We start from the raw sequence: 23,453 nt of genomic DNA, 5'->3' as shown, positions 1-23,453 counted from the left end.
GCCACATATGTTTGGTTCTAGTATTTATTTCTCCATTCCTCAGCCTCTCTTCAACAGCAACAGCAGGTTGCTATGTTCACCACCTGCTCAATTCTCTGTGCCGTGGATCCAAAAATACTTTCTCTTCTCTCCTCTTCACTGTTTCCAGAGCTGGTAGGCAGGGAAGGCTAAATAAATCATGGGGACTAAAGAGATAGCTCACAAGTTAAGAGCACTTGCTGCTCTTTTTTTTTTTAATTTTATGTATATGAGTGCTCTATCTGCATATACACCTGCAGGCCAGAAGAAGGCATCAGATAATGTTATAGATGGTTGTGAGCCACTATGTGGTTGCTGGGAATTGAATTCAGGACCTTTGGAAGAATAGCCAGTGCTCTTACACTCTGAGCCGTCTCTCCAGCTCTGTGCTTGCTACTTTTGCGGAGGATCCAGAACCCACATTACATAGGTTACAGCTGTCTGTACCTCCAGTTATAGGATGAAATGACTTTTTTGCTTCCGTGGACATGTGCCCATGTGTGACACACACTCATACAGACACACACATACACACCTGAATAAAAATGAAAGTAAATAAAGAGAAAACATGAAATGAAACAGCTAATTCTTTTTGTAATCTCAACCAGGATGACTTTAGAAGCTTTATCAAAGAAATATTAACTTTCAAACTTTCTGGTCCTAGTAAAATATTATGCATAAATTTATTTGATACAAGTTTTCAGGACTTCACTTCCAGACATAAAAGAAGTAGTTGTTTAGATGATGCAGATCATATTTATCTGTACATAATATATGGTTGAATTATGCCTCCCTCGAATCCGTGGATACATACAACCTCCTAATGTGAACGTACTTGGAAAATTAGGGTACTTATGGATGAACTTAATTTAATAAGGTGACATTGTATTAGAGTGGATCCTAAATCAAATGATTAGAATCCTTACAAAAAGAAGGTGATATATATATATATATATATATATATATATATATATATATATATAATACAGAGAGAGAGAGAGAGAGAGAGAGAGAGAGAGAGAGAGAGAGAGAGAGAGAGAGGTGCAGTGATTGTATTTGTTGCAAGCCCAGAAACTCCAAAGATACTAGCAACTGGAAGAGACAGCAGGAAAAAGTCATGAAAACTACATTTTCCAACCAGGCATGGTGGTACATGCCTTTAATCCCAGCATTCAGAAGGCAGAAGCAGATGGATCTCTGTGAGTTCGAGGTCAACCTGATCTACAAAATGAGTCAAGGATCCAGGGCTTGTTACACAGAGAAACCAAGTCTTGAAAAACCAACAACAACAAAGAAGAAGAGGAAGAAGAAGAAGGAAAGAAAGAAAGAAAAAAGAAAACTACATTTTCATCCTACATCTGTGCCCTCCTAGGCATCCCTTTAAATATGATAAGGTTCATTTTTAAAGGTGTTTAGCTTAGAGCTGATATTTTATATTCTATGTGTGGAATATTGTCCCGGCCAGCAGAGGTTTGACTAATGCTCGGAAGGTGAATTCTCCTTATAGGGACAGAACACAAGACACGAAGAAAGAGAGCAAGTCTTTGATGAAGCTCTCAAATTTTATTTTTCAGGTAGACAGTTTTATAAGGCAGGGGGCAGGGAAGAATATTGCTATGGCAACCCAGCTGCAGGCTATCTCAAGATGCGAGGAATTCCAAGCAGGTCCTAATGTTCTGCCACACCGAATATTTTGCTATCTTTATCTAATCTAACTGCTAAACTACAACAGGGTGGCTCCCTCTAAATCTTATCTTTAGTTTATCAGAACTGCTGAACCAAAACAGGGTCAGCTGGTTTCTAGTAAATGACAGACTGCTGGAGAGATCGAAACCTAGGCTCTGACAAGATGGCTGAACATTGGCCATATGGCCTACCATCCCTAACAGAATATTAATTAGTTCTATATAATATTTTAAAGTATTGGCCCTTTGTTGAATATGATTCCAGTTTCGTAGAGTTGAAGGTTGAATATTTACTATTGGCCCTTTGTTAAATATGATTCCAGTTTCCTAGAGTTGAAGGTTGAATATTTACTTTACCCTAATTTCTATATCATTGCAGATTTCCTATCTTTTCTCTTTGAGAAGACTTAGCATTTTCTTGAATATAGAAATTATAGCACTATTTTGTTTTTTGTTTGTTTGTTTATGGTTTTTGTTTGTTTTTGTTTTGTTTTTTGTTTTTTGGTTTTTCAAGACTGAGCTTTCCTGTGTACCCTTGGCTGTCCTGGACTCACTTTGTAGACCAGGCTTGGCCTCGAACTCACATTGATCCTTCTGCCTCTGCCTCCCAAGGGCTGGGATTAAAGGCAGGCGCCACCACGCCCAGCTGAGCACAGTCTGCATTCCTGTTTATATTTTCAAGACAGAGTTTCTCTGTGTACTTCTGGCTGCCCTGTAGATGAAGCTAGCCTCAAACTCAGAAATTCTGCCTCTGCCTCCTGAATGCTGGGGTCAAAGGTGTGCACCACCATTGCCAAGCTGTTTGTTTATAGGTTTCAATCTCATCATGGTTTTTCCTGAATATCTTTGAAATACTAACAACAGCATGGTGCATCCAGCTAGACATTTTCTGGAAAGGACATATGATCTCTTTAAGGAATTAGGAACGACAGCTTTTTGGCTACCTGCTATATTTGTTTGTTCGGCACTGCAAGCTTAGGAGAAAAGGGTTATTTTAAATGATGAATAATTTTTTTTCTTTTTTTACAAAGAGTCTCACTTTGTAGTCCGGGCTGGCTTGGAACTTAGTGTGTAGAGTTACCCTTAGACTTAACAGCACTCTGCCTGCTTCTGCCCCAAGGGCCTGCATTAAAGGAATTGATCACCACATTCGTCTGAAAAAAGTTTAATTTTAAAAGATTGTCTAACAGACAACATATACTAGAAAGAAAAACACTTCATGTTTTCAAGAAGAAAGAGAGTCAATGGTTGGCAGTAGATATCTAAAACATTAATGGATGCCCCAAGAGGAAATTATGGCATTCCTTCTGGAAGGTTGGTTTGAAGTTTACACAGATGCCTTTGTAATACACCTGTCAGGAGACTGGCTCTGTTCCTGCTTTTGTAGCTGCCCACATCATAGGCATGAGTCAGCCAAGGCACTCATACCCAGGCACAAGAGGAAGTTCTCTGGAAGCTCCATGTTTGAGGTCACGCCAGTTACAATCTACTTCTATTTGCAAAGTTCTTTTTAGGGTAACACACATAAATGTCATCTGCAATCCCATTTCCTAGAGGGTCCGAGACATGTCATGCAGATGTGAGGACAGACAGAGCTGGCTCAAATGTGAGTGTTCTGCTTTGTCTCCTTCCTAGGCAGCCACATCTACCAACATCTACTCTTCCACAAATAACCCTCCTCATGGAAAGAATGGCAAGAAAATGATTCTTTCACGAAACATAGGAGACTATTTCTACTATAATGAAAAACACCATTTCCTTTATGGTCAGGACGTGAGATCCCACTGCAATGTAAGATTCGGTGCATGTAACAGGAGTGGACAAGAGAAGACCTAGCATCTGTCTTAGCTTGGGTTTCTATTATTTTGATGAAGCACCATGACCAAAGTGGTGGAGGAAAGAGTGTATGCTTCCACACCATAGTACATCATTAAAAGAAATCAAGACAGGAACTCAAACAGGGCAGGAGCCTGGTGGCAAGAGCTGATGCAGAGCCACGGAGGGGTGCTCTTACTGCTTATGGCTTGCTCAGCCTGTTTTCTTAGAGAACACAGGTGGCCCAGTCTTGTGGAGGCCTTGTCCTCTCTGATGACTCTAGCTTGTGTCATGAAGCTCTCCAGCACAACATCCTTGCCAAATCTTCCTATCTCCAGAAAGGGCCAGCACTCGAATGTCTTCAGCAAGATAGGCAGCTCTGTATTACAGTTTGCTGCGACACTGCAGGAAATGAGCTACTCTCTGCTTCCACTTTCAAATCTCTTCTTAAGGGAAAACCTAAATCACATCTGCAGTCCCATTTCCAGGACTCTGAAACCTGTCATACAGATGAGGAGGGCAGATGAGTCTAATTTCAACAAGAAAGAAAGGTCTAATTATGCTGACAAAGAGGCTCTCTGATGCTGTAGCCTATTGTCAAATTTTCGGGTATCCTTACCAATCAATATACACAATGCTCACAAACTGGGTCACTGGCTGTTGTGGTTGTTCAATGATTTCTGTGAGATGACCTTCTTTTAGAGCAATGATTCTCAGAGGCACGAGTGAGGCCACTGCAGTGGACTTTTCATTCCAAGGGACATTTGGCAGAGTGTCGCTACATTTGTAGTTGTCACAGCTTGAGTGAAGGTGAGCTCTTATTTGGCGTGTAGTAGGTAGAAGGAAGGAGCTGGAGCATCTTACAAACACAGGGTCACCTTCTACAGCACATTACCTAGCCCAAAATATCCACAGTGCCCACACTGAGAAATGCTAGCTCTGAATAACAGAGATGCTGTATTTCTTTACACAAGTTTTGAGGCAAGAATTTAAAGCTCTAGGTTTTTGCACATCATATATATTAAATATTATGTTTTAAATATTTTGCATATATGTGATATGCATATATAATACACACACACGTACACACACACACACACACACACGCACACTATGAACAAAAGCCTAGAGTTCTAAATTACACACACACACACACACACACACACACACACACACACACACAGTGCTTAGAGCTGCTTTTCAGTCCAGTGCAGGCCATTTATTTATTTACGTATTTATTTTTGTTCCATCTTAGTGTTCTATTATAAGAAGTACTTGTTGCCCTAGTGACTGTTATCTATAGGTATTTTATTCCAGGTGATTATGCATGACAATTCAATTAATTATTTCTCACTACAAAATCTTTTTATTAGTAATAACATTCTCCCTGTGTTTTCAATCAAATTGTTGTTTTAAAAAAATGAAATCCTAATTGTTTGGTTTTACCAATAAAGACTCGGGAGCCAGATGCTGGGGTGAAAAACCTGCTAACTCAGAGCAGCAGAGAAAGATCCCAGCTGGCCTTCCTACTCAGCTCAAGTCTCAGAGGCAAAACCAAAAAGCCCAAAGCTGAAAGCTTACTCCTTAATGCTTAAAAAGCCTCTTCTTCTTACCCATGCTGTCTTAAATAGCCTCCAAGTCAAAGTCTCTCCTCCCCTTAATCCCTGTCAGCTGGTTTCTTGTTCCAGCCCTTGAACTAGGGCTAACTTTATTAAATCGTGTGTACAGAAAGCTCTTTTATTAAAGGTGTGTGTTAGGCCTGGCTGAACCAGACTGTAATCACTTGATATAGTAAACAGAAAGTTCTTGGATTAAAGGTGTGTATTGTGGCCAAACAAGAAACAGGATTTTACAATTCACAATCTCAGAGTTCACAGTGGGATTAAACATCCTGCAACACCAAACCAGATCAAATGAATCTTAAATCAAAGTGGTAAAAATTTCTTTTCCTTTTATTTCTTAAACACATTAGTGTGCCAATCAGATTTCTAGTCTCAACATGTTTTTAGCCCTGGGGATTTCTGGTTTTAAACATCTTTATCTCTCTTTACTCCTCACCTAAACCCCCAATTTAGATGCATATTTACATTTCTGTGTCAGAGCCAGGCTGTGGTGGTACACACCTTTAATCCCAGCACTTGGGAGGCAGGCTGACAGATTTCTGTTGAATTAAAAGCCAGTCTGGTCTATAGAGCTGGTCCTAGGATGACAGCCAGGGCTACATAGAGAAACTCAGTCTCAGGAAAAATTTTGTGTCTGAATATAAATATAAATTTCTCTAAAATGCCTTATCTTTGTGTTTTCTCTTAGCATGTATATTCTTTTTCTTATTGCTCAGAGTAACAAACAGTAATTTACTTGATTATATCTTCAACTGTATCTTATGCTATGGCAGGGAAAAGACTATAATCACTTTTCATAAGGTGTGTTCCCTAAATTGATACACATGGTATTTTTAAAACATGTTTCAGTAAAAAGCTAGTTTCTCATTGCATTCTGTGATTTGATTTCTACAAGTTTCATATGCAGGTTTTCAAAACACTGCATTTCCCATGCAAAACAGACTACCATTCGACATATCTTTGTGGAATGAATGAATGAATCTTACTTGTATCATTCAAACCTTTACCTAATCTCAGTAATAAGAGTAATTTAAAAACTGCTAAGACTGCTTCAGACCATAATGTTTTAGTAACTTTTTTAGAATAGAAGGCATCTGGAACTGCTGAATGACTGTCATATCTAGAACACATTTTCCTCATTTTTAATGGACTTAGAAAGAATCTTAAAAACAATTGTTATAATTTGGCATCAGATACTATTTCCTGTTGTATAGACACACAGCCTGAGAAACTTACCAAACTGGGCATGGTGGCACATTCCTCGATTCCCAGCATTTGAGAGGTTATGACAGGTAATTACTGTGACTTCAAGATCAGGCTGGACTAATTTCAGGCAAGACTGGACCTCGGAAAACAAAGACAAACAGCAGCACAATAGACTTGTGAGAGGAATTTTGCCATGGTTGTATTCGTTATTTCTTTTTTTTCTGTCTTAGTAATACTGAGTGTTGTGGCTTATTTATACAGAATGCCTTCCTATCAAAAAGTGGTTGGTTACTCCCATAACCTTTGTGCTACTATTACACCAGCCTATGTTGCAGGCAGGATGCTTTTATAGATCTCAGTGTTGGTGGGTGGTGATATTGATGATTACCTTTCTCTTCTTGTACTGTGCAGAGCACCTGCTAGCCCTGTTTTAGTTAAGGTTTTATTACTGTGAAGAGACACAATGACCAAAGCACCTCTTATAACAGGAAACTTTTAACTGGCGCTGGCTTACAGTTTCAGAAATATAATCCATGATCATCATGGTGGGAAGCATGGCAGCATCCAGGCAGACATGGTGCTGGAGAAGGAACTGAGAGGTTTACAGATTGATTCACAGGTAGCAGAAGGGAATTGTGGAACCGTGTGACACACTAGGTGTGAGCATAGGAGACCCCAAAGCTCATCCCTACAGTGACACATTTCCTCCACACCTCCTAATGGTGTCACTCCTTATGGGCCAAGCATTAAAACTCCTGAGTCTATGGGGCCATATGTGTTCCAACCACCACAAGGACCATAAATACTAATCATTAGGCATGAAAAATCTAGTTGAGGACCAGTGTCTTCAGCAAATAGGGGCCTACCATCACATTGTAGGGGGCAAGTAATCGTCTGTGATATTTGAAGGGTTCTATGGGAGCCCCTTGGCCAATGACTTAACAAGATGAAACCAATTCCCAGCAGTGGAGTTTTTAGTAGGTGGAGTAAAATAGCTAGTTGAGGCATTGTCTCCCCCAGTATACAGGGGAGTAAATACACTCTATTTAAATTCCTTTCATAATGTATATGCTTTAGAGAGGTTCAGTGTAGTAGGTTTTGTTGCAACACAGTCCTAGAACGGAGTTCTGTGAGAATTGTGAGACTCCTCCAAGAAAAACAAGAGCCTTGGGACCTCAGTTTCTCCAAAACAAGGAATTGATCTTGGAGTGTGTTTTCTTGCTCCTCCCCTGTGTAGGAGATAGGATTATTCATTACAACTGGATATTGTTATTTGTTTATTACCCCTATGGAAAAGCATGTTTTTGCCATGTGCAGCTTGTCTTTGTGAGCGTCTATTTTACTCACGTGATTCTTTTTAACCCTTAGAGCACATCCACATTGCAGAAAGCACCACCTCTGGGCTGCAATGTACTTGGCAATTAGGATATCTGCCCATGATTTGTCTTTCAATGAGCCTTAGCTTCTTTCTTGGAATCCTCATGCAGAGTTTACCCTATTGGCAAGGCATTACATTTTGTACCTATTGTGAGGGGTCTCATTTATTAAATATTACCATGTCCCTTGTAGCTTGGAAGGCTTATTCATGGGATCTGATGTAGATAAGGTTGAATACTAGGCAGGGCATCTTGTCTTCAGGAGAGAGAAAGAGCTAGTGATCACATCCAGAAACAAACTCCCAGGTCACTATGATCAGAATCTTATTTAAGAAACAAAAATTCCAGGACAGCCAAGGCTACACAGAGAGACCCTGTCTCAGAAAGCAAAAAAAAAAAAAAAAAAAAAAAAAAAGACAAAACAAAACAAAACAAAAACAAAAATTCCTTTTGTGTGTGACATAACAATTCTCATTTACAAAGTTTAGCAGAAAACACATTTTTGTGCATTCCTATTTGAGGAAAAGCAATTCACTGAAGAACTAGGTGCTGATGGGGTATGTAGATATCAGTTATGGCTTTTAGTAGCTCTTTAAGATAGAAAACATAAGCCAGAATGAGTAGCTGATGTTTCATGACCTGAAGGAGATGGGGCGTGGTTTCAGAGACTAGGCTGTGGGCGGAGCTTCCGGGGCTCTGAGCGAACTCTCTGATCCGCCAGAAGTTACTCGGTTCCAGTCGGCTTAACTCGGCTGCTTTCGGCTCTGTCTAGGAGAGAGTGCTTTTGCGCAGGCGTTCTGAGCTCCTGTGCTAGCGGCAGCTTTCAGCCCGTGGTATTCACTTCCTTCTTGTCAGAGCTGTATCCGGGTCGTTCTTTCTATTGTCTCTGACAGTAAGCCTCCGACTGTGGAAATCCTGGGTCTTTTCTTGTTTCTGGTGCAGGCTAATAAAGTTTTCTTTTTTGATTTCTGGCTTTTACGGGAGCAGCTCACCTCCCAGGGCGGCCGGTTCGGGCCCGGCGCCTCCGGCCGGGGAGCACAGGGAAAGCAAGGGGCGCCGGGCGGGCGTGGGGCGGGGGGTGGGACGGTGGCCCGCCCCCAGGGTCGCCCCTGCTCGGTCGGCGCACTGCCCTGTTCAAACCGCTGCTCTCCGGCTAGTCTCCTTGGCCCTCTGCGCGTCCCTGCTGCCTTGCCTCCCGCAGCCTCTCTAGGTGTCCAAACGACCACCTCACGGATTCCTTAGTAAGTGGACCCGAGACCCCCGCTCCCCTCTGGTCTTCCTTGCAGAAGTCAGTATTGGCGGAGCAGGGAGGGATGGGTGGGTCCTTCCGGGCAGAGGAACCCTTGCTTAGAAGCTGCTCTGTGGTCCTTTGGAATGAGCCCTGGCTTCTGGGATGCCTTGGTCGGATGCTTCTGTACCATTGTGGTGTCTGAATGAGGGTTTATCGAGCAGGCACAGAAGTTAGGCGAGGATTTTGGCTGGTTTGATTTGGTCTTAGCCGCACCCCAGGGGCAACCAGGCCTGCAGCAGCTGTCCCTAAACCCAACTTCTCCCCCAAACCCCCTGTGTGAACTCACTCAGTGGTTCCCTGAACAAAGTCATTCTTATCGCCCTCAGCATCAGAGCTTTCGCTGTTTGGTGAGATTGTAAAATGACTGTATTATTTTCTCTTAACAGTGGATCGCAGCTCCAAGAGGAGGCAGGTGAAGCCTTTGGCTGCTTCTCTCCTGGAAGCTCTTGATTATGATAGTTCAGATGACAGTGATTTTAAAGTTGGAGATGCTTCAGGTAAACGTTTCCTTTCTCTTTGCCCTTCCCACCTTTCTGCAGTGGAGTGCATTTTTAACTTTTTAGTTTTTGAACCGGTTTTTGATTAAAATGTTCATTTACAGGAAAACCACAAAACTTAATTTTGATCATTTGCTTTCTTTCCCACATTTCCCTAAGATCCTTTCAACTAGATAGCATGGCTTTTGCTTCCCTTCAGATTTTCTGATTATTAGCTGCTCAGGAAGGATCCTTTTCAAAGACACAATATCGGTTTTCCCATTTTATTCCCACATTTCCCACAAATATATTTATGTTTATATATTCAAGTGACTTGAGGTACCCCAGATGCAGAGAGTATGCTAAGAATAAGATGGAGCATAATAGCCTTGAACAGGGTTATTCCCATTTCAGCTCATGTGGCACTCTTAGAGGAGGAGTTCCTTCTGTGCGCTCTCTTACAGGATAAAGTTAGTCCAAGAAAACCTCCGGCTTTAAAACAGGAGCTTCAGAGCTTTGGGTACAACATACCTGCTTGCTTATTCTACTTAGTGATGTAAAAAGATGATGCTCACATAGTATAAAAGCAGAAACAGAACATTATGGCTTTCTTTTGTGAATGTTCTTCTTTTTGCTTAATGTGTACTTACTATATTAAGTTTTAATTAAAAGGAATTTGAGAAACCAAATTATAGGGGCTGTTATATCTGAAAAAAAAAAAAGTCCGTAGACACATGAACCTTAAACAGTTTTTGTATTTCTACCCCTTTTGACGAACATTTAGATAAAATGAGAAATAAAAAGCCTTTGTAGCTTCATCCCTCTGTGGCTTCTTTTCTTGAAGTGCTGGGGTCACACTCAGGGCCCTGTGCGGTGCTTCGCTTCCAGACTACCAGCCCCCTAACGCGGTTTAGTGTCCCATCATGCAGTTGGAGATGATGAAACATCTTGCTCCCTTTCTCTGGCTCCCTCTATCATCTTTCTAGAGCTGTTGAGAGGAGATGAAATAAATTTATATCAGTCAGGTGGTGGTGCCTCAAGCCTTTAATCCAGCACTTGGGAGGCAGAGGCAGGTGGATCTCTGTGAGCTCAAAGTCAGCCTGGGCTGCAGAGTGATTTTGGGTCAGTCAAAGATACACAGAACAAAACAAACCAGAAATAGTTTGTGTTGTTGTGTTACTCTTAATAGTATATCAGCAAACAGGGTTTACATTATTTGATATAGAGCCTCATTTAACTTTTATACTAACTCATTAAGGAGATGTTCCTTTATAGACACAGAGGTACTGACTTTAAAGGATTGCTCATGAGGTTATTCAGAAACTTATAGATCCAGTGGGTCTGACTACAAAATCTTTTCATTGCTTAGATACTAAGAGTGGATTGATGTAATCTCAAATCAAAATGGCCTGGATATTGTCATAACTGATGACTTCACTCCAGCAATGAACACTTCATAAGCCTACCTTGATTAACTGTTTTTTTTAACCCTTACTTTGCAGCTCTTTATCCCCTATTTATTTGATTCACTGATGTTTGGTACTTTCAAAGAAGGAAAAGAAAGGAAAGGGAAAGGAGGTAAAATGTCTTCTTCTTAGGGATGACTAACAGGAATATTCTCTGCTTAAAGGTAGTATTGGTATGTCAATGAGATTCTAAACTGAAAAAAAGTTGATACTTACTGGTTGGAAGATAGCAATTTATGAAACAAACTCCAAAAGTTACTTTCTTTAAATGTTCAAAATGGTTTTGTTTCAATAAATCCTGATTAGATAGATTTGTTTCCTTGTTTATTGAGGTGGAGTTATTAATAGGCATTCTCTTTACAAGGGATGAAATAATGCTAAGCTACCTTAAGAAGAATGTATGTTATCAAGCCAAGCCAAGATTCCAGATATTGATGTTTACTAATTATTGTTGAAAGGATAGTATATTAGGCTTATAAATGTCCCCTAAAAATACTCAAAAACTCATACTCTCTGTCACCTCTTGTCATGTAGTCCCCAGCTATTTACTGCCCCAGCTCCTTGCAAGTTTATGTGAGCTAAGATTTCAGGTCACAAGTTTATATTTGTAGTTTTTTTTTAAATGTTATTGTGAAAAGGAGCTAGTGGAAAATTATTTTACTTAAAATAATAGTCCCTGGTAATTGAATCTTCTTTTCCGTTTTTGGCCACATGTGTTGGTGCTCATAACTGAGATGTTTGTTGAATTATGCTGGATCAGCACTATTTCTGCTCCTATTTCATTGAAGACAATAAGATAAATATGCCCTAAGACAGGGCACAGTTGAAATTATAATAATGACCATTGGAAGAATCATATGGAAATGTTAGATGGAACCACATACAAATGACCGATTTTGTAGGTCTATTACCCTTACAGAGTTATAGCCAGTTCTGAGTTGCCATTTGGATGCTAAGAATTGAATCCAGGTCCTCTGGAGGAGCACGCAGTGCTCTTAACCTCTAAGCCGTCTCTCCAGCTCCTGATTTCATAGGTCAAAACATGCCCAATATTAGGAATTTCATGGTTTTAGCTTAAGTAAAATGTTTTATTTGACTTGTGCCTAAGAGGAGGGATAGTTATCTGAATTGAATGTTATTGAAGATGTGAGCATTAATTAATTTATTAACAATATAAACTAGTGGTGTCCTGCCCTTTCCCACTTTCTTTGCTTCCCAAAGTAATGTGGGTTTACTTTAGATCTTGATGGTTTATTAGTTATGTAATGAGGCCATTTTGCCTAGAAGTAATCTAACTAGAAGGGTCAGGTTGAGGCACTAGTAGGTTTTTGTTTGTTTGTTTTGTTTTTTGGTAGTGCTTTTTGCTTAACCTGTGTAAATTGATCACGTTTTACTCATTAGCATTTCATTTAACATTTTTCCAAATGTTATAGTGAAACCACAGCTAAATGGTTAGATTGCAATTATTAAGTGATGGTTAGTAAATGTTACAGGGAGTGGTTGATTATGTATATAGTTCAAGTCAGGAGAAAGGATTATTTTAGACCAGCTTAATATAGATCAATTTTATTGGGTAGTCAGGGGAGGAGCTGTGAACTAATAATGTTTAGAGGAAAACAATCTTGGTGAGGGAAATATTAAACATTAAAGGGGTTGAGACATGGAAATGTTATTTCTCTTTGGAGTTAGGACCAAGTAAAAAGAATAGTAAAAGAAACATGCCAAGAAAACAATGAGGAGATTGAGGCCTTGTTCTAGATGTGGGTTTCTCAAAAGGCCTTGGCACTATTGTCATTCGGTGCTGGCTAATTCTTTGTTGTGGAGGTTTGTCCTGTGTAGTATATCTGTGACCTTTAGAGCATCTTTGTCTGGTACTTGATTCCCGTAGTGTCTTCCCTACCTGTTGTACCTGCCTCGTGACTGCCAATGTTTCTAGGAACTAGTACATGTCTTTTGGGGAAAGAGTTGTCCAAACTAGAGAAGTTCCAATTTAGAATGACCCAGAAAATGCAAGATGGCACGTCTGTGACTAGAGTCAGTAGAGTATTAGTTGTGTTGAGTAATGGGCTCTTCTATCAAGAGAAACAGAATCAGTTAAAGGTGGCTCCAGCATTACTCAATATTAACCAGTAGACTAGTGATCTGTTATTTACTATTAATTATGGTGATAATTCTTGCTGTGCTGGGCCTATGAAAAGAATAAGCAGTTTATGGAATTGTTAGACAAAGATTATATTTCATAGTTGTAAATTTCTAAACTGTACTAATTGTATTGTTTAATATGTTACGAAGAAAAAAATAAGCTTTGTTGTAATGATACTGGTGACTACAGATTGTTAAATTTATATAATCTGAATATTGTCAAGAGATTTTTGAGTTCTGTAACTAAAACATTTTCTTAACAGTTGAAATGACTGTTGCTTTGAGAGATCCTGACATACTGTCTGTTTTGGAGGTTTGCTTTTTAAAATTCTGGAACTAAATGAATAGGATTCAATTTTAAAGTTATTTTTAAATGTAAAAAAAGTTCATTGTAGACGTGGGAGTAAGTAACTCTGTTCTTCTGCAAAGAGAGCTTTATTTGGGCTATCTGTCTAATTTCTTAATATGATTCCTTGTCCTCCCCTCTTTGCTTCCTTCCCTTGCTTTCCTTTTTTCCACATGAAATGAGAGGCAGCATGGGGTAAAGGTGTTCTCTGACATCCTGGTAATAGAAGTGTTCTTCCTTTACAGCCTATAAAAGTGTAGCCAACTGTGGACCTGTTTTCTCATTGTCATTATTATTCATCTGTGCATATGAAATAACTGTTTCTCAAGTGAATATGTACCAAAAGGAAGGGATGGCTAATCAGATGAAAAATTGACTTTCCAGAGATCCTGGTCCTCTTGTTAGATTATGACTAAGATGTTATGTTCTGTGACTAAAAAAGTTGAGCAACTTACTAGTATTGAATTTGAAAAAAGAATGTCATGTTCTTGTAATAATACATTGATGAATGTAAAACAATTGAATCTTAAAATTGCACTGTGCTCAGACATGATTATAAAACAAAACCAAAGAATATTAGTTTACCTCTACATTTGAAAATAATTGGCATTAGTGTTGACATGGAAAATAAAACCACAAAGTCCATGACATTTGCAAAGTTTACCAGGTATTAGGTACCTCAGGAACCCACACTGTACTAGTGAGCTTAATTGTGCATCTCCTCTTAAGTTTTTGTATTAAAATATCTTATAGACAACTAACTGACTAGGACCTTTCCTTCTTGGCTACCTGCTAGCTTTCTTGATTATGGTGTTACCTCTGTCATAATTTTCTTTAATGTGCATAAGAGATCCCTTTCTGCCTTTGAAGTAGCTAGAGAGTTCTGCTTACTTCTCAGAAGGCCATTATTTAAAACATTTGTAGAAATTATTGTCAGTTTTAGCTAGGACTGATTTTTCTTTGTAGGTTAGGTGTAATTATTGTGAGTGCTTTAAAAATCCACATTTTCTTAATGATTTATAGAACTCTTTGACCTGAAATCAATTCCTATGGTTGGCAAAGATATTGAGTCCACAGTATTTAAATCCAAAAAGCTCAGAGATCTGTAAGATTTTAGGTTTGACAGAAACTTGTTTTATAGCAAAACCTGCCTAAAACCAGCAGTTAATTTGTGCCATTTTTCATGCTTTGTAAATACTTGTACTTTATGCTATTGAACTATTATATTTGATTATAGAATAGTACCTTAATCATCAATGTGGTATTAATGCAATATATTATGCATATTCTAAATTACTCTCATAAAATATGAATGTTTTTAAATTTACACATTCCTGGCTCCAAAGGTTTGAACCTTAAGGACCCAAAGCTTGGATGATAGTGTACTTTTGTCCTGTGTAAGACTGTTTAGAACAAGGGTGGTTTTGAGTAGGCTCATAGTCTTGGTAGTAATTTCATTGAGTCATTGAAAATCCATTGTTTTCACCTATTACATGAGCTAACTAAAATACAGAGTAGTTTTATTGTTAGCCATTAAGTGGGGTTTCTGATTGAGATATTCTAATTACTTTTTGTATCTTCAATTCCCAGTTAATTTTAGAGGTCAAGGAAAGTTGAACTCATAGAAATTAAAATTTTGGGGAAGCAATAATGCTTTACATTATTTTAGCATTTCCATTTTCTCGATTATAAGTTCAGACAATTTGATTTTCTATAGATTTTATAATTGATACAAAAGTCCTCTCTCCCTCTTCTTTCTCCACTTCCATTTATCCTCCTGTCTAAATATTTTAAATTTTTATTTATTGGCCTTAGTGTAGGCAAGATTAGAATAAAGAATAGTGCTGGGTTGAGATGGACTCTGCTGCCCTAGGCAGGTATGAAACAGCTTGCTAATTATAGGCTTGCATGAGCTACTCAATAACCATGCCTATTTGTTCAGTAGTGAGTAACTGATTATTTTAGGAGAGATTCATTTCTTCATCATCATCTTCCATTCTAGGGCATTCAGTAGTTAGAACTTACAAAAGTTTACATGATGTATTTATTGATGTGGGCAGTATCCTATTAAACAGGAAGACTGAAATTTTCTTTCATCTTCCATTTTTTGTGTGTCATTGGTATTGTCCATTTTCACCTTCTCGTACTTGATCTAACATGCTACAAGTTCACTATCATATATCTATGCTTGTTTTGACAGATAAAAATTTAATAAGTTATGCAGAGTTTTAGATGCCTAAATTTTCTTGCTTGAGACATGATTTATTACTTTAAGTGTGCATATTTTATAAAAGAAGAGTGTAAAGGAAGAATAATAAAATTATTATGATTATGTTACAGTCAAGTATCTATTATAACATACTTTTAGAAAAATTATCTCTAGGACATACTTATCAGCTATTTGATATAAAACAGTGATACTATTTTTAAATTATATTCTAACTTAAATTTCACATGTCATCTTCATTAGCTCATACTGGATTAAATCATATATCAACTTTGTTGACTTATTATTTAATGAGGTTGGGAATGTCTACCATCCTTTGCCTTAGATTTGTTTATATTGTTTTACAAGTTATCCACAAGTTTTGGTGGTTTCATTTGTGTCAGTGTTGTGTGTGTGTGTGTATGTATATACATATGTGTGGTTTTTTTTTCTCATATTTTCAACAGATTCTGAAGGGAGTGGTAATGGAAGTGAAGACCCTTCAAAGGACAGTGGAGAAGGCTCCTGTAGTGATTCTGAGGAAAATATTTTAGAAGAAGAACTGAATGAAGATATTATAATAAAAGAAGAACAGCTTAAAAATTCTACAGAGGAAGAAGTAGTGCCATCAGACAAACAGTTAATTAAAATGGAAAAGAAGGAAGAAGAAGAAAATGGTGAAAGACCTAGAAAGAAAAAGGAGAAAGAGAAGGACAAAGAAAAGGAAAGAGAGAAGGACAAAGAAAAGGCAGCAGTATCTGATAGTGCAGCTGCTCCTGCTGCTGCCACGACACCAGCCACAAGTCCTCCTGCTGTTACCTCCCCTCCCGTCCCCACTACAACCACCACCACGGAGGAACAAGTCACTGAGCCCAAGAAATGGAACCTTCGCCGGAACCGGCCCCTTTTGGACTTTGTATCCATGGAAGAGCTGAATGACATGGATGACTATGACAGTGAGGACGACAACGACTGGAGGCCGACTGTAGCAAAGAGGAAGGGGAGGTCGGCGTCTCAGAAGGAGGGCAGTGACGGAGACAATGAGGACGACGAGGATGAGGGAAGTGGGAGTGATGATGAAGACAATGATGAGGGCCATGATGAAGACCATAGCAGCCCTGCCAGTGAAGCAGGCTGCAAGAAGAGGAAGAGTAAAGTTCTTAGCAGAAACAGTGCTGATGATGAGGAACTGACCAATGATAGCCTGACCCTATCTCAGAGCAAGAGCAATGAGGTAGACCAACCCAATTTTTATGATATCTGTTTGTCTGGGGAAAAGGGAACTTTCTGAATCAGTGCTTATTATATTAAGTGGCTTCCGTGAATTTTTATTTAGTTGTAGGAGTGAATGAACACCCTGAGCATAACATTTATTCATTTGGTCAACAAACTTTTAATTATCCTCTATTTTTCAACATTCTCCAGGAGTCTGTCGTCTCCATCTCTAAGCAGAAATATGTAGAGAAACATTTTTTATACCTGTAGACTTGGGAAATGGTAGTTTTCTATTCCCATTTCTATCTTCTTCCTGTTCTTAGCTGCTAACTGGCACTGAGTGGATTATGAAAATAGAGGTTGCCTTTCCTTCAACACAATTTTATCTGTAGCCACATAAAATATAAGGCCTTTTGAATACTTTAGAAGAGGGCAATATATAACTCATTTTTTTTCTCTCAGACTTGCAGAGAGTTGTTTTCAAGGTTAAGTCATTATCAGCTGTAGCAGTCATCAGCATAGTCACCAATCTTTGCTTTATGTGTGTGACAGTCAAATGTACTTTTTAAAATATGTTTGATGAACAAATTTTCTGCAAAGAAGTACAAATAAAGGCAAACGTTTTCCCCCATAGGACAAACATTTCTATCCTGAAGCAACAGTGATGCCTCAGTCCTGCCATTGACCTGCTGCTGCAAGTTAGGTTTATCCATTGGTCCAGAGGTGCAACGTTCAAGACCTCAGTCAAACACATCTGTGTCTCTGTCTCTGTGCCTGTGTGTTTTCCTTCCAAAAGAAAGACTGAGTTGGTGTCTTACATGTAGATGTATCTGTTACATCACATGTAGAACTGTATTAATTCTGTCATTTCTGTTAATGTGTTTATGTCAACAGCATTTACTTCTTCACCATCTTTTGTTCTTCATATCATTCAAATAGCTTAAACTGGTAGATTTTCTTTATGCTTTATTTTATATTATTCTGCTTATAGATTTACAGAGTGGTAATTGTCTATTTTAATTAGGCTTATTATAAGTTTTGTGGGTTTTTTCCTTTTAAATACAGCAAACTGTCAGGGATTCCATGTCAGCAGAGATGAAATAACAGCTTATACTTGCATTATAAACACCAATTAATTTCTAGGTTGCCTTCATTTCTATGAAGAATGAAACCTGCGTCCTCATTCTTGTCTTTAGGTAAAGGAAAGCTCATTTGAGGAGATAGTGTGGTGCTATTTAAGGTTGTAGCACAAGCTGTTCGATATTACTAATGCTATCTTGGCATGTTTATAGATATTTGTTAATATTTAGACTGAGCATTTATTCAGTTTATTTTTTATAACATTTAGCACTTATTCTATATGTATTGATTGAGTTTATTTTTGGCAGCATCCCCCATGTATCAGTTTAGGGTAATATTCACAAACGCAATTTAATGATAGAGGACCTGTGGAGAAAATTCATGTTAATACGTAGGGAGACCTGCATATGTATAGAAGTGTGTTTTTTATGTTTAATAACCTCTACTTGAAAACAGTGCTTAAAAGGCTAAGTTTTTTAATTCATTTCAAGATTACATATATGGGTTAGTTTTTGTATTTCTTTTCCTTCTGGTGTAAAACAACACAAATTCTGGTAAGTAATAGCTCCTATATGTAAGTGTCCCAAAAATATTTTTGGCATGAGATCCCAAGTTGTTTCTCAGAAAAGCACCCATATAAAATAACATAGAAAGCTAATTTCTTTGAGAATAACCGGCTTAAATGCTTGGTTACAATTTTTTCCTTCAGAGCTATTTTAGTTCTGTAATACTTTTTCATTATTTTAATTACATTTAAGTTATGTTAAACTAAACTAGATATTAAATTTTAATTAACAAATTAATCAGTTTAGATTATTACTTATAAGTTTAAGTTTTCTATTTTTATGATCTTTTATTTATGAGAAAGCTGTTTAAAGTTTATTATCATTGCCTTATGGCTAATGTTTCTGCTGGTCTTTCTAGGTATCTATTTCAAGTAATAATAATTACTAAATATTCACCATAGCTAATGAGTATGTATCTGAAGTTTTATTTTCTCCATTTTTTCCTTTAAGTTTTGAGATTCCATTTCATTTGAGAGACAGCAGAAAGTGTGACTTTAGAAAACACACAAGAACATCATCTTTAGTTATCAGTTGGCAATGTTTTATTGGTTGCACTGTCAATTATGTTTGCATAGAAATGATGTGGATTGTCTATAAGTAAATGATGCTCTCAAACCTTAACAATTTTGAAGTTTTTCGTGGAGTTTACGTGTTTTGATTAGGGAATTTTTATAACTGTCCCTGTTGGCTTCAGCATGCCAAGGCACATAGACAATTGCTTCTAAAACAGTGTGGCTTTAGGAGCCCTTAACAAGTTACTGAAGAGTTGTAGTATTACATAAGTAGACTGAATATGACATTTACAATTTCAGTTAATCTTAGAAATTGTAAAAAGTGAAAACAAAAGATACAGAAACAGGCTAGTTGTCAGGCTGGTAACACTGCCTGCTTCATGTAGCTTCTTGAGCGCTTCCCCGACTCACAAAAGAAGAGAAAAAAGCAGGTAGCACATTAGTAGCATCATGAGGTAGTCTTCACCTTCCACTTCCTGCACAGGAGCTTCCCGGAGCTGCTGTAGAGGGGACAGAGCACTTACTTACACACACTCTCTGCAGATTGGTGCCTGCCTTTGTCTGTGGGCTTTTGCATTTCCAGTTTGGAGATTAGTGCAGTCTGGATAATGCTCCTGCAGGGGAGCTTTTTGTTCTTTTTCAGCCCTTTATTTGGAAACGTCTGAGTGTAAATAATATCATTTTGCCCACCCATTGATCTCTGACTTAAGTTTTTCGAAGATGAGTAGTGTTTATTTTCAGAAAATGGTTCTTATTTTCAAGACTTTTAATCTAGAGTTGTAGACAAAATTTACGAATGGCAGAAATTCTGTCCGTAGAAGTGGCAGTCTTGTTTTGTTAAAGGGAAAAAGCTTCTTTCATATTGCAGATCTGTAGAACTGTTTGGATCTTGGATTACTGTTTTGATAAGTACAACCTTATAATTTTGGCTTTGTAAAATATTTTTTTCATACAGTGCTTATTTATGTTTAATGACAAGTGTCACCTGATGTTTGCAATTAATATTGAAAAATTCTGGCAAAATTTATAAATATTCTTAATAGGAAAATATTAACCCTTTCTCTTGAACACATCTGTTTCCATAGAGCAGGTGTGTTTAAAAGCTTCAAGCACACTTAATATCAAAGAAATACAAAATTCAGTTTATTATCAGTTCCTGTTAGTATACCACTGGGAATGTGTATCTGTTTGGGATGTCTAACTTACTAATTAGTTATCTCTTTGCACAATCTGAAGAAAAAATTGCTTTAAGTCCTACTCAAAACAGCTTTGTAATATTTTACAAGCATTTGAATCTTAAGAACTTAAATTGAAAAGAAAGCATTCATGAAGAATTATTGATCACACTGTTAAAGATTTATTTATTCATTTTGTATATATGAGTGCTTTATCTGCATGCACACTTGTGAGCCAAAAGAGGGCATCAGATCTTATTGTAAATGGTTGTGAGCCACCATGTGGTTGCTGGGAATTGAACTCAGGACCTCTGGAGGAGCAGACAAGTGCTCTAAACTGCTGAGCCATCTCTCCAGGTCCCTGATAACACTTTTGTTATACTGCTTTTTCTCATCTTTTAATACAGGTTCCTTGTAAAGTATATTGGCTTTTTTTTTCTTTTAAATTTAAATATAACAGGGACAATTCAATTCATTTGTATATATTTTATGATCATCTTTTAGAATACATAGCAGATGAACACTAAATGTATTTTAGAGTGCAGAGAGAATTCTAGGCAATGCTTCATTTTTAGACTAGTGTCTATTTAATTTTAGGTTGGCATACCAAGCATTGTGATTCGACCTAGCATCTTCATGCATATGTGCCATTATACTTAGTTCTCAGTGGCTTCCCTGTCTACTCTGCTGGCTCCCCTCCTCCCTCTAAACGTGTCCTTTTCTTCTCCCTGTAGTCCCTTTGCTTAGCTTTTACATGTAAATGTATCGCCCTGCATATTCTCAGCTCTGCCTCCCTTAAGTTCTTTTCTCTGAATTTGACTTTAAATCCCAAGAGGAAAAATGAAATAATTGTTGAATTATTGCTGTAGTATCCCATTTTTTTCTAATTTCTAGGTGAGTTTTCTTTTGCCATCTGTAACTCACTTTCCTGATTTCTATGTAAAGCTGCATTAAATTTTTTTTTTTTGTTAATAGTTTTAGCCTAATTTCCTTTGAAAGAAGACACATATCTTCAGAAGTATGGTAACAAATTTATAAGAAACTGGACTCTGTTATTTTGATCATAAATGTGCTTAAATCATACATAAACCTTAATGTATATTTGTTCTGTTAACATACACTCAGGTCATATTGGCCAGCTGCTTGTTAGAGGAACACTGCAGGGCTGTTGAACAAGCATCTCACTGGGATCAGAGGGCCCCAAGCAGCAGTCACTGTTTTCTCATTCTTATGCATTAGAGCATAGTGCATAGAGAGAGAAATTGTCATAGAGAGACAGCTTACCCAGTGCTTTTCTAAATAGCATCAGAAAATAGAGAAAATTCCATTTTCTCCCCTTTGCAGAGGGGAAAACCCATGGCTCTTGGAGAGAAGTGACAGACCATTGATTCAGTTTCTAGCTAAAGAAATTCACTTACAAAAATCTCATTCACAGTTTTATTCATAGAATTCATGTATTTTCTGTATTAAGCCATTTTCTGAAGCTTAGAAGTAATTCTGTCAAAGAAATGTTGGCAGTCCATTAACACAGGTAGCCCTTTAATTATCAGACTGTTTCGCTAACAAAATCAAGTTAGAAATTGGACTTACCATGGGGATGATGGTGTTCAACCTAGGCTTGTAACTTGTCCTTGAGCTTCTAAAGAAGGCATCCCCCCCCTGGCCTCGTTATTAGATGCCAGTCCATCCTTCTCTGTTGGAATCTATAGGGAGTACAGAAGAGAGGAGGGAGGGCATGCACAGTGCAACACTGCGGATCTTTATTATTTCATTAATTCACAACAACCTTTCTGATCCATTTTACTTTTGTTATCTTTATTTTGCAAATGGGAGCATTGTATGTTCAGCAGCTGTTAAGTGAAAGCTGACATGGAAACCCATGTTGTTCATTAACTACTAAGATACTATAAACATGTGAGTTTTCCTTTTAGGATGATCGCACTTGGCATGCAACTTATTTTTCTTGATTTGTTTTACAGCTTTAATTTTAGGAGTTCTTCATAATATGTATCAAAAGAATTATTGTGACCTTTAAGGATTTTCACTGGCATATGCCTGTAATCAGAGCCAATGAGAAATAGAGGCAGGAGGGTTAGATGTTCAAGGACATCCTTGGGTACATAGCAAGTTCAGGAGCATCTTGGGTTACATGAGAGCATGTCTCAAAAAGCCTCTCCCCTCCCCCAAATATTTAAAACTGTCATTTACAATTTGCTTTGAAATGATGGTTCCAAGTGTTACCTTTGAGAGAAATGACAGAGTTTAAAGTGATATAAACCAGTAATATATTGATAGGAAATTAAATATGTTTAGTGACTGTGACATAGAACTAACTTAATTTTGTTCTTGAGTGTGGTTAGGTTTATAAATGAAAACATACCAATATGCCAGCTTGTAATATATATTAATATAACAACACTTTTTGTTTCGTTGTTTTGACTGAGGTGGAGCCTTGCTATTTTACCAAGACTGGCGTCTTTAACTCCCAAGCTCAAGTTATCCTCCGGCCTCATCCTCTCATGTAGCTAGAGCTATAGGAGTGTGCCACTGTGAACCATTTCCTTATTAAAGTTTACACCCATAATGCACAAGGCTTAAATTAAAATGGATAGACTTTGTTTTCTTGAGATTTAATCTTTTTATACTCTTCTGCTATTAGTGCTTTCCTCTTTCATATCGATAATAGCTAGCTGTTATTATTACCAGTTTGTACTAGGTCTTTCTTGACATAAATGTAAGGAATACATTTTATTACTATTTTAGCAACTACTCAACTTGGATAAAAAAATTTTTTTATAGCTAGATATGTAGATTATGTGTTCAGGCTCTTTCTCAGTATCTGGGTAACTCTGGACCTTTTACACGCTGGAGTCTAAAGTCTCTCAAACATCACATGCATACTTGCTTATACATTACCTTTAGCTTATTTCCTGCTGTTTTGTGTATGTTTGTCTTGTCTTTCTTAGGTAGTAATGCTACTGAAAGCATAGGAAGTACACCTTAGACTTAGAAGTCTATATGTAGGATTGGTAATTACTTGAGAATTAATTCTTCCTTTTCCTCTGACTTAAGAGCCAAAGTCAAATGCCAAAAGCAGACAGAGCTATTTGCATGCCTGTGCCTTGTCGCTTTTCAGAGGGAAGAAGTGACAGACTAAGAGGATGTGTAAAGGGTCCTTTGACAGCAGAGTAGCACACTTTGAAGCTACTAATAGAATGCCACATAAATTTGAAGTACAAAATGAGAATTGTGTATA

General features: G+C 37.8%; 1 protein-coding gene across 5 annotated transcripts in view; it reads left to right on the top strand.

Annotated features, from left to right (window-relative positions):
• Positions 1 to 8,505: 8,505 nt before the first annotated feature.
• PHF14 (PHD finger protein 14) overlaps positions 8,506 to 23,453 on the top strand; it is a 141,275-nt gene continuing 126,327 nt past the window's right edge. Inside the window, exons 1-3 of one of the 5 annotated variants that reach the window (XM_084787247.1) lie at positions 8,506 to 8,963; positions 9,400 to 9,510; positions 16,117 to 16,883. In XM_084787247.1, the coding sequence (XP_084643373.1) occupies position 8,963; positions 9,400 to 9,510; positions 16,117 to 16,883 (879 nt within the window). In that variant the 5' untranslated portion in view covers positions 8,506 to 8,962. The remainder of the gene's footprint in view (positions 8,964 to 9,399; positions 9,511 to 16,116; positions 16,884 to 23,453) is intronic. The other 4 variants (XM_084787246.1, XM_084787248.1, XM_084787249.1 and 1 more) reach the window with 4 other exon arrangements.

Source organism: Acomys minous, assembly GCF_964271855.1.
Source record: "Acomys minous genome assembly, chromosome: 6".
Taxonomy (NCBI): domain Eukaryota; kingdom Metazoa; phylum Chordata; class Mammalia; order Rodentia; family Muridae; genus Acomys; species Acomys minous.
Note: the sequence above shows the minus strand (reverse complement) of the source record. Positions and strands in the feature narration are given on the sequence as shown.